The 12,513-nt window shown below is 47.3% G+C and overlaps 1 protein-coding gene across 1 annotated transcript in view; it reads right to left on the reverse strand.

The window, feature by feature from the left end:
- Positions 1-12,394, reverse strand: part of RETREG1 (reticulophagy regulator 1) — a 125,220-nt gene extending 112,826 nt beyond the window's left edge. Inside the window, exon 1 of the mRNA XM_082380355.1 lies at positions 11,963-12,394. Within this exon, the coding sequence (XP_082236481.1) occupies positions 11,963-12,270 (308 nt within the window). The 5' untranslated portion in view covers positions 12,271-12,394. The remainder of the gene's footprint in view (positions 1-11,962) is intronic.
- Positions 12,395-12,513: the final 119 nt, after the last annotated feature.

The raw sequence follows: 12,513 nt of genomic DNA on the forward strand, positions 1-12,513 counted from the left end.
TCTGGCTCAAGGTGGCCTGGTCTATGACAAGTTAGGACACTACGTGTTTTGAGCGTTGTGCTAATGAGGTCAAGGTATGAATTCTCTCCGCCTTTTAGTTCAATTAGGCCCAGCCTATCCTAGGATCGCAAGTTCCCGCACAGCCGGGCCAGGTGCCAGGCTTGACGCCCACCCACCGGGGCACGACTCAGCCAAGCCCATGGGATCCAGCCAGGGCAGCATCCCTGCACGATTCGGGGGGGCAGGGAGGTGCCACTCAGGCTCTTTTCTGCGTGAGTAACCTTTGGAGGCACACAGAAGCCCTGTGTTCAGTTCCACCCATCTCGAGAATGGACCACCGAAGTCAGATGCAGCCTTTACATGGCAAGCAAACAAAGGGTCCCAGAAGTAAGAAAGGCAAAAAGAAATGTTTTAAGCTTGCCCCGAAGATCTAAAGCACAAGCTAGAATAACACAGCAGTCAGACTGACTCCTTACCCAAATACCAGAAATCATAAACCAATAGCTGGACCAATTGCAGACCATCTATAAGAGATCAGGCGTTGGAAAGGTATCCATCTGCGAAAAGCAACGCTGGAAGCAAGCCAGAAAGGAGGGCAGTGCTTCAAAATTCTAATGGAAAATTATTCCCCACCCAGAATTCTAAGCCAAGCCAAACCAGCAATCAGCTGGAAGGGTGGGATAAAGATATTTTCTGCACGCAAGTTCTCAAAACATGCTAGAGGATGTACTCTCTCGATACCGAAGAGGCCACCAAGAAAGAGTCCAGTAACAGAGGACAGGCAGACGCAAAGCACTCAGAGCAAACACAAGAAAACCTTAAACCTTAAACCATCGTGAATCATCTCAAGGAGAAGACATGGGTGCTGCTGACCCCGTTCTCAGCAGGGGTCCAGTAACAGAGGCTCTCACACGGGAGAGGGGGAACGGGGTGACGACGCAGATGTCCTGCAGGGACAGCAGGCCCAGGGGACAATCAGACTAGATCAGAACAGGGGGAGAAGGACTCCAAGAAGGGTGGCTCCCAGGGAAAGAAAGAGAAAGAGAAACTGAGGTGTGGGTCTGATAGAGTTGACCTTTATCAAAAGAAGTTTTCCAGAAATGTTGGAGAGTTAGAAAGATCGAACAGAAAAAAATGCTAAGAGCCAACAGCAAAATAGAGTCGTACAAGAAAGGGACTGTAAACATGGACGTCCTTCCCCACGAAAGCAACAACCAGTCTCATCCGCCCTCAACCTCCTCAGTCTCAGGAGCTCCTCCTCCTCCTTCAAAGGAAAATCAGCTGCCATTGGCAGGTGACCCCCTAGCCACCTGCCCTCCAGGTGTGCCCACCTTTCCCCTGGTCCTCAGGTGTCAGAGGAGGAGGTATCCTTCTACGCCCAGCCCCCATGGGCTTCCCCAGAGCCCCCTGCTGTCCCTCTTCCCTTCCCCTGTCTCCACCCTTCCCTCTCCATTCCTGCATCCTCACAGATGCCAGCACCTGTCAGAGGACCCATCGGGCATCAGCAGAGCAGGTGGAGAATGGCATGGGGGCGGGCTCAGGACTCTGCAGAAGGAGTGAACACAGTGAGGTAGGAGATTGGCTCCACGTTGAGGGGCTGCAACTGGTCTCCCGCTGATACTTGGAGATAAGATACCAGCAGGAGCACTGGGCCCTGATCACGTGAAAGCACAAGTGAGACGACGGGCCGGAGACCACCCGGAAAACTGCCCCCATACAAGCAACCTAAGCCACCCCTATTGCACGCAACTCACTCCAAGTTTGCCTGTGTGTTCTTCCACATGTACTTTGCTTCTAATAAACACCGTCTCTATTTCACAGTCTTGGTCCCTTTGCTGAATTCCTTCCTCAAAGACAAGGACCAAGGTCCTTCTTCCACAGCTGGAATCAACAGAAACAGCTAACAATAGAACGCTTCTGACATTCAAAATCAGCTATCTTGGTAGGCATGAAAGCCAGGCACTGGGGAGAGAACGGATTTCCTAAACTGTCTGAACTCCCCATTGGCCAAGTCAGGATCTGGCCTGAGGACCAAATCCCAGAGGGGCCCTGGAGGGCAGGGTAGGGAGTTCTGTCCTCCACAGAGACTGAGCCACGATGCTGCAGCAGGAGGAGGTGGTGAGGGGCTGGGAGGAAGGGAGGGTCCCCCTTCTGGTGTGACTGGGAAGGCCAGGCCCTCATGCCGGCCAGGAAGGGGCACTTGCCGATGGAACCCTAGCGGACCCGGCCGCGACCTCACCTGGCTCCCGGGGAACCCCGCTCTCTGGGACTCGCCGCGCCCTGACCCTCCTGCCAAAGATGCTCCTTCATCACCGCCTTGCTGAGGTCGGTTTCCTCACACTCTCCCCAGGCTCTCTTCTCATACAGCCCAGCAGGTGCTCCCTAGGAAACTCCACCACCCCCAACACACACACATCTGTACTTCAACCCAACCCGTCCCCTGCTGCAACCCCAGTGACCCTCAGAATGGTTAACACCAGCCACTCCTCATTTACCCTCGGAGGCTGAGGCACTCCCCCACCCCCTCTCTTCTCCCATCCAAGAAATCACTCAGTCGTCCTGATTTTATCGCCAGAGTCTCCCCACCCCACTGCCCCTCTTCACCACCAAGTGTTCCTGCAAAGGTGTCCTGCCCCACCTCTGGCCCCAGGTTCTCGCTCCCCTCATTCACCCGGTTGGGGGGGGTGGTGGTGATGGAAAGGCGGTAAGCATAGTCTGGCACACTCGCTGCATGAAGTTCTGAGCTAAAACTAATGGTGTCTCCTGCTTGCTCAACCAGCTGCAGCCACACTGGACTCCGTGCTGTTCCGCAAACACCCCCAGCCCACTCACCCCAGGGCCTTTGCACAGCCTGTTCCCTCTGCCTGGAGCATTCTGCTGCAGAAGTAGCTGCTTGGATCCTTCCCTAATGTGCTCTTCGGGCGTCAGCTCACAGTCACTCCTCTGAGAAGCCTGCACTGACTACCCCAGAAAAGTAGCACCTCCTGGTCCCTCCCTGTCCCTTGTCCCTGCTTTAGTTTTCTCCACAGCACCTAGCTTCTCCTAGCATTTTGTGCATTTGTTTATTGTCTTTCTTCCACCATTTCCACCACGAAAATATAAGCTCCATGAGGAGAGGGATCTCATGCTTTCTTGTCCACTGTTACATCTCTAGCACCAAGAACAGTGTCAGCATGTAGTAGATAATAAATATTTGTTGAATTTTTGAATGGAGGTCTTAAAAGAAAGGGACTATGGCTATATGACGGTATATATATGATGGCACTTACATAAAATAGACAGAGACTGCTTATTTGATATAGTCCAAATTCCTTAGCACAATCCAATAGTAAACTCTTCAGAAACTGACCCCAATGTTTCTCTTTCCAAACTCACCTGTGGATATTCCCTCTAGAACATAAAATACCTGTCCCACCCCTCCCCTCCCCTCCCCTTCCCTTCCCCTCTCTCTATATATAAATGAATAGTTATGAGTGCTACTGTGTACCCTGTTCAAGCTTCCATCAGTTAACTGAGTACCTAGCACATAATAGCTACTCAATATGTATTAGTTCTCTTCCACTTTTTACATACTGATTATCCTGTCTTTTCCCCAATCTCCATACCCCCATTTACTGCCTAAGGAAATCCTACTGGCTCATTTTGGCCCATGTATGATAATTTAGTGCTCGCAGCATAACCTGAGAATTACTTGCTTACTAATCTGTGCCTCTTACCAGGGGTCAGAATGTGTCTGCATTCCCAGCAGCTAGTGATAATGATACACCTCATTTATTTGTACTCATTTCGATCAGTCAGGCAGCTTAAAAACATTCATGCACAACAGGATAAGAAGGAAAAACAGCAGCAAAAAGAAGCTGAGGGAAAGTTATTACCCAAATAGGCATAACCATAAAACTGTGCAAGATCACTAAAGATGAGCTTTGTGGTTATTACACTAGAGAAGAAAACCTGATGGGTTTCTAGAATGAGCATTAATCTGGTAAAAACAGCCCCATTTCTTAGGTCCTCAAGCAGCAATTCCTGGTGCTAAAGGACCAAGGCCTAGAGAACAGCCTTACATGGGAACTCGTGAAAGATTTCCTGGGTCTAAGAATAAGCACATGAGGCCACTACTCAAGAAACATTTACTGAATATAAAAAACGTCCACAACTATTTTCAATGACCTGAAGCCTTTCTATTTTGCAAGACCTTCCTTAAACCAGCCCTGCCCTATCCAGGCTAGGGGAATACCCTTTAGTCCAGTCCAGTTCACTAAACCTTTTTGAGCATCTACAGGGTTTCAGATCCCATGCTGGTTCCATGCATACAAGAATAATAATTTCTCTTTCCTGCTCCCCAGAATGTACCCTCAGCCTGAGGCAGGTGAGTCTCCCCAGACTGACAACATCCAGTGCACGTCCCCCATTTATACCTGGGTTTGTCCCACGTGGAAAGCCCTCACTGTTAACCTTACTTTTATAGTTACACCTTCTCTGCTAGGCCTATACATACAATAAATCGCACAGAGATTTCATCAACTATTCCAAACCCCTCTGATATCCACTATTCCTAAACTGTAAAGCCCTAGAAACTGTGGCATACAGTTTAGAAGTGTGGTGCATTGTTTCAATCAATTCACTGAACCAGCCATGTCTCCTAAAGCAGAGAGTAAGCTCTCAGAGCCAAGTGCAGACCTGGGACTTCTGGTATACCCCATGGACCCAACACCATGTGGGTCTGGAGCAGACACTCTTCCACGGCTCCTGATGCCCAGATGGAGCTGAGATAAGGCGAGGGACGTGAACTAGACTCGCTAACAGGCTAAAAAAGATCCCTCTCAATGCAGAACCAACCCTCTCCCAACATAATTATTTTCACCCCATGCTGAAACTATTAAGTGAAATTCTGTAACACTGAAAAATGTAAGCCCTAATTGTTGGTTCCCATATCTGTCTTCTATTATTCCTTAGAGTAATAGAGTTTTTTTTTAAAAAAAAAAAAAAAGAAAGAAACACTGAATTTGTAGAAAAGGACATGGCTTCATCACCCAGGCCCGTGACCCAGGTTAGGACTGTGCTACTGAATATGGGTAGCCACTAACCACATGCAGCTATTTGAACTGAAGTTTAAGTTCAAGGAAATTAAAAATACAGTTCCTGAGTCACACTAGCCACATGTCATAAGCTCAATAACCACAATAGGGTACTTGCTACCATACCAGACAGTACAAATGTAAACTATTTCCATCACTGCAAATATTCTATTGAATAGTACAGGTTAAAGTCATCGTTAATAACTCAATTAACTTCTATGGGCCTGTTTCCTCTTGTGTAAAAAGGGAATAATACCTGCCTCACTGGTTGCTGTTAAGATTTAAATGAGGTGCTAAATGTGAGCATCCTTAATAATTTTACTAGTTGTAGTTTGACGAACTATACCTGCGTAAATAGTTATATACACGGGTATAGTTTGATGGCAGCAGCAATCATTAATAGTAGTGGCTGTCAAAGGAGTTACTATCAAGTAGAATAAAGAAATTCTATCTCAGGCCATGTGAAGAGAAGGATTCTGTCCAGGAAGATGGGGAAAAGTACACACTGGTTACATCATCTCAGAATGCTGCATTTGAGGAGGAATACGTACAAACTGAAGCATGTTCAGAAGAGTCTGGTGAGTGCAAGGAGCCCAGGATTTCTCATCTGGGGGAAAGAAGAAATGGAGAACAGAACAAATCTTGAAACAGACAAAGGACTGTCCTGGGGAGGGAGCCCGGATCTTGGGCAGCTGTAGAGATAACAAAGAGGTGAGCTTAACTCAGTATAGGAAAAATATTTTTTAGTCAGAGTTGTCCAGCAGTGGAAATGCTGCCTTATGGAGAAGAGAGTTCATGATCCCAGAAAGTGCTCAAATGCAGTGATTCTCACACTCGAGTCACCTGGTGAGCTGGAGAAAATTCAGATGCTCCGGCCCCACCCCAGGGATTCTGGCTCATATGTGTGGGGTGGAGCCCACGATTTGCATCTCTACAAGTGCCCAGGTGATGGCCACGATGATGCCAGTAAGAGATCGCTCTTTGAGGGGCACTGCTCTAATGCAAGCTGGCCCAACCCATCAGCGATGGCATAGAGGGGCTCTTGACATCAAGTGGGAGCTGGATCCTGCAACCTTCCAAACCAACTCTAGAGGACAGGCCTCCAAGGACTCTAAGTGGGTCCTGGGCATTCCATACTGCACAGGTGCCCAGCCTGAAATACGGCAAAAGTTAGAGCACCCAAGGTCTCCTGAAGGGCATGCCCTTGTGTCCTCACCTCAGGCTAATCAGTTTCTTGCAGTTGAACTATTTATACAAGTGGAGGGTAATGTCATCATGTAGTGCCAGATGCTCTGAGGAAAGAGGCCCAGCATAGATTTCTCTGCATGCATGGTCTCCAACTGCGGGTTCAAGACTAAATCACATCCGAGCAGCTTTCCGGGCTGCACTGTGTGTCGCATTCAGTTTCAGTATCATGACCAGCAAGGAGACCAAGAAGACAGACATAATCCTCCAGCCCTTGCTACCCAAGGCAACTGCCACGTGGCCATACAAAGCATGGCCAGAGCTTGCCACACTCCTCTCACCAAAACCAGACATTTCACACAAAGATTTGTGCCTGAATTTTTTCAATAGCTTTACTCATAATAGCCAACCGTGAAAACAACCCCAAAGAACATCAACTAGCAAATGGATAAACAAATTGAGGTATATCCCCAAAGTGGCAGACTAGTCAACAGTAACGAGAAACAAACAACTGATATACACAACAGGGATGAATCGCAAAGCTTTATGCTGGGTAAGCAAAGCCAGGCACAAAAACATCATATTACAAGGTATCATTTATATGAAACTTTAACAAAGACAAATCTAATCTATAGGGACAGAAAACAGATCAATCCCCGGGGTGGCTACGGGTGGGAAAGGAAGCCAAAGTAATCTTTAGGAGTGATGGAATGTTCTAGATCTTGATTGCCATTGTGGTTCCATGGGCGTTTACATTTGACTGTTCACTTAGAGTGTGTGCGTTTTATTGACAGTATACCGCAAGCAGCTAATTCTTTAAAAACAAAAGCAAATGGGTGTTTTCTGTTTCACTGGGTTCATTCTATTTGATGGCGTGCTAAAAACTGGTGTCACTGGTTGCCCCTGGAAGGAGTCAGGTAGCCAGTGACAGGCGTCAGAAAGAGCCTTTCAAACTGTTTACCATTTTATACTTTTAAACCTTTGCACTGTGAGGCTGTACTGACCATTCTTTAATAACTAAAATTTAAAATTAAGAAAAAGAATTCACAAACATGTCCCTCATTGGTAAAATGAGAGACCCAACCCTAGGACTATAAGACTGTTGTGCGATCTATTTCAGGTTGTGGAAACCCTGCTTCTTGAGACAGGTGCTTTACGGTCTGTATTTTATCAAACTCCTCTGAGCTCTGAGTGAATACCAATTTTTTTAAGCATTATTTAGTATTTTAGTATTTTTCAAAAAATATAGCAAAGATAAGAATGCACACACACACTCATAGTTTTAAAATAATTATAACTTGAACACCAGGTAACTTCCACCACTGAAGTCAAAAAACAGAACACTGCCTGTACTCCAAAACCTTCCACGTGCCCTCTGTCATCAAACCTTCTCCCTCCTCGCAGGGATAACCACTCTCTTGATTTTGCAGATAAGAATGTCTTCTATCAATATATCCCTGATCAATACTGTTTAGTTTTGCATAGTTTTCAAAAAACCGAATCATTCTGTATATATTGTGTGCTTTTTTTTTTTTTTTGCCCAAAATTACGTTTGTAAAATTCATCTGTGTTGTTGCCTATAGCTGTAGTTTATTTTCATTGTTCTATATGTTATTTTATGGTAGGAATAAATGTACCACAACTTACTTGCCCATTAAAATATTCATGGGCACTTTTACAAGGCATTTTTGGGTCCCCATTGCCTATAGAGAAAACAAGTCCAAACACAAAGTGTGACACTCGAGGCAACCACTGCCCCCAGATGTGTCTCCGAAACACACAGCCACTCTCATCTCCCCTACTTTTCTCCACCAACTCATGTGGCATTGCATCAGTTGAATATGTTGGTTGAAATATTAAGTACAATTCCTTAGGACTGGAATGCTGTCGACCATATACTAGATCTACCCAAATCATTCCTGTCCATCCAAATCTGACTCGAGCGTGATCTCCTTATGAAGACCCCACAGTCCCTTCTAGTCAGGATGCCACCTCCCCGCAAAAAACTGCATCAAAACGAATGATCCCGTCTCTGACTCTTTACCACACTCGCTCCATTCAGCCTTGAGTTATACCCATTTGTTATGGCCAAGTCTCAGCTTTTGTGCTTTCAGTGCACAGCACTAAAATCTTGCAGATAATGGGCAGGTAATAAATGTTAGAGCTTCTGAACCCAGGCTCAAAATCCTGAACGCTAGTGCTGGTACCAGGTACTAAACAATCAAAAATATGCATTTAAAAAGTTCATTTCCCCAAAAATAACATCAAGAAAAGTGACAAGATTTGGGTTTCTTATGCTTCTAACATTGATCTTTTTGGGTATTTTTTAATAAAAAATACAAAGCTTTATATTATGCAGTATACTTAATTACCATTTTGCTAACTGCATGATCTATTCATTAGATATACTACTTCCATTTATGAAACCATTGTCTTATGTTCTGTCATTTAGGTTGTATTCAATTTGCACTACTGAAAATAAAACAATTAGTAAATGTTAAAAAAATCCAGAGCTTTAGAGTCCTTGGGACACAGTGTTAGAGTGTCACATAATTTGAGATCGCTTGATAAGAAATACACTATTTAGAGAAAACAAAGTCCTTGAAAAATATTTTAACCTCAAAAGCAACAATGAGGAAAAAAACAACATTTTAATAAAATTAATAAATGGGTCAGAAATTCCAGTTAACAAGTATTTCAAATTTAAGAGGCAGGACTGTCATGTTTCTGTCCAGGAAAATATACAAATGGAATGTAAATTCTCCAAACAGGAGAAGAAATAAAACAGATAAATAGGAAGCTATAATTAGACTGAATGCCTGGCCATTGTTTGCCTCGCCATTAGACTTATTAAAAAATATATGGATGGAAAACATCACTCCCGAATAATACCGAATATGCCTTTCAATTATTTTATGCGAAAATCATTCTTTTCAATAGATGTTATTAAGAATACATCACAGAAAAAATGTTTGCCACTCATGTTACAGAAATTAGGCTAAAGTTCTTAATATAAAAAGAGCTCCTGGGACTTTCCTGGTGGCGCAGTGGTTAAGAATCCACCTGCCAATGCAGGGGACACGGGTTCGAGCCCTGGTCCGGGAAGATCCCACATGCCACGGAGCAACTAATCCCGTGGCCACAGCTACTGAAGCCCACGCACCTAGAGCCCGTGTTCTGCAACAAGAGAAGCCACCGCAATGAGAATCCCGCGCACCACAACGAAGAGTAGCCCCCGTTCGCCACAACTAAAGAAAGCCCGCACGCAGTAACAAAGACCCAACGAAGCCATAAATAAATAAATAAATTTATTTAAAAAAAAAAAAAAAGAGCTCCTACAAATCAACAGGAAAAAGCCCAATGGCTCAATTAAAAATATGGACAAAAGTTATTTGTAAACAGATAACGCAAAGAAAAGATAATTATAATGGCTCTTGAATGTGAGAAAAAAATGCTCAGTCTCAGAGAAATGCAAATTAAAACCATACTGCGATAGCCTTTTTCACCTATCAGATCTGCAAATCAAAAAGTTTAATAAAATGCTGTTGGCAAGGGTATATAAAGAAACAGGCAGTCACACGCACTGCTGGTTTGAGTATAAATTGGTAGAACTCCAGGGAAGTGCAATAATACAGTGATAGCCATCAAAACTACAAGTGCACATCCCCTCTGACGCAACAATTCCACTTCTGGCAATTCATCCTACAGCAATACTTGCTTATATGCAAAATAATGCATGTTTAGGCCATTAGCTATAATGCTGTCACAGCAAAAGTTGGTAACAATCTTAGTCCATCAGTAGGAGACAGGTTAATCCGTGACATCCATATAGTGGAATTCTGTGCAGCTGGAAAAGAACAAGGAAGTGATCGCCAAAGTACACTAAGAAGAAAAATAGTCCAGATAGTATTCCACAATTTGCGTAGAATATTTTGTATTTGCTGAAATATGCACTGTCTGGAAAGATACACAGGAAACTCGTAACGTTGATTGCTTCTGGTAGGAAAGTGGGTAGCCAGAGACAGGCATGGGAAAAAGATTTACAGAGTGTTTAACCTTTTGTACCTTTAAACTTTTGAACTCTGAGGCTATTGGCTATTTTTTTTAATAAATAAAATTTAAAATTAAGAAAGAGGATTTTACCTCATTGGTAAAATGAGGGAGACCCAGCCCTAAGACTATGGGACTGTTGCCCAATCTAGCATCAGACACTATATTGTCCTTCTTTTGAGTGCCCACTGTAACTTCATAACAGGTTGCAGAACTACGGAATATACTCTAGAAACACTGACAGCTAAGAGACCCAAAGTGCGGTTAATTCACGTTCGGGAGTCTAATAAGAAAGAGCTCGGGCTTCCCTGGTGGCGCAGTGCTTAAGAATCCACCCGTCAATGCAGGGGACACGGGCTCGAGCCCTGGTCTGGGAAGATCCCACATGCCGCAGAGCAACTAAGCCCATGCACCACAACTACTGAGCCTGCGCTCTAGAGCCCATGAGCCACAACTACTGAGCCCACGCACCACAACTACTGAAACCCACGCGCCTAGAGCCCGTGCTCCACAACAAGAGAAGCCACCGCAATGAGAAGCCCGTGCACCACATCGAAGAGTAGCCCCCGCTCGCCGCAACTAGAGAAAGGCCGCGTGCAGCAACGAAGACCCAACACAGCCAAAAAAATAAATAATAAAAAAGAAAGAAAGAAAGGAAGAAACAGCTCATTTCAGGAGAAAAACCAGGACTAGCACAGATCTGCAGAAAAACCTTCAGGTTAAAGGAGCTAACCTAGTAAGTGGCAAGCTGTGTATGTTTCGGTCATTTATTTCCTCACTTTAAGCTTAAGAAATCTATGTCCTGTAACAAGTATCCTCTGCTGAAGCTCTGCTTATTCTGCACTGTGTGGGTCATGCTTGTTATGAGGACACAGGTGCAGACAAAGAAGGTTTTTCTCCACCCTCCATCAGACTGGTAACAGATGACAGGGCACGTCCTTCAATGAAGGAGCCACACACTTCCCTGTCTTTAGGGGTGAAGGGTGCTTTTTGAAGAGACAAACCTGTTGATCAGGGGCTTTTCACAGAACATTCCTGTGTATTCTCTCTGTTCTTCAGCTAAAAATACCACTGTTTTCCACACTGCACACCTGCGGGGCACGGTGATGTACCTAATCCACCTGTTTGCCGCCTGTTTTCTCATCAAGGAGTAAAGACGGTAAACCCAACCCTCCAGGGAACGGAAAAACAAATCATTCAGTGCCCATCTCAGGTGGCTGATGGAGACAGGCTCAGTCTTGCGCGTGTAGCTAAGCTGGTCCAGATAGGCCCGCTCTGGGTGCAAGAACGAATGCACGTTCAAGTGTTTGTGGTCTGGCAGGCTTTGGGCGAGCAGGTCAAGACCTGCGAGTTTCGGAAAGCGAAGGCCAAGCGCACTCCGGGCACACCTGTCGGTCCAGGTGCGTGGGGGTGAGCCCACCACCTCTCCCGCGAGGCTGCATACACACACGGAGGATGACAACTGTTTACAGGGAGTGTGTGTCTACCTGTTTGAGAAAGGTGGCCGAGAAAGTGGGCCAGGGCTGACACCTTCCTCCGCGGGGTCCGGCGTGCACCTCCCCGCCCCGGCCCTGGGCGCGCCCTCCGCCCGCCCCCGAGCGCCCCAAGGTCACCTGCCCTCCCCGGCGTCCCCACGCACCCCGAGCTCTCACCAGAACAGCAGGTTGGCCCCGACGAAGGCGAGCAGGCCGCGCAGCGGCCTCTTCCAGCCCAGGAGCTCGTCGGCGCGGCAGCTCAGCCACAGCGCGGGCTCCCCCAGCAGCCAGGTCACCGCGGCGGCCACCCCGCCGGCGGCCTCCTCCCCCTGCCGGCCCGCGCCCGCCGCCGCCCCTTCCTCCTGCGCGCCCCCCTCCTGCTCCTCGCGGGGAGCCCGGGGCGGCGGCGGCGGCGGCGCCTGCTCGGCGGCTGCGGGAGCCGGGCATCCCTGCTCGGCGGGCTCCGGGGGCGCCGGGCTCGCCATCTTCCGCGGCGCTGGCGGGCGGGGACGGGCACGGGCACGCGCGCGGGCGCGCCTAGGTGTCGCGCCGAGAGGGCGGCGGGTCCCGGCGTGGGGCGCGCACCGCGGGGCGCCGGCGGCTGGGTGCCTTGTGACGTCAGCCCCGGCCGCGGCGGGGCGCCTCCCGGGGGAAGTGGGTGCGGCCCAGTTCGCGCGGGGCGGGGCGGGGCGGGGCGGCGCGGGGCCGGGCGGCCTCCCCCAGCCGCC

The sequence above is a fragment of the Balaenoptera borealis genome (genome assembly GCF_965194805.1).
Source record: "Balaenoptera borealis genome assembly, chromosome: 2".
Lineage (NCBI taxonomy): Eukaryota > Metazoa > Chordata > Mammalia > Artiodactyla > Balaenopteridae > Balaenoptera > Balaenoptera borealis.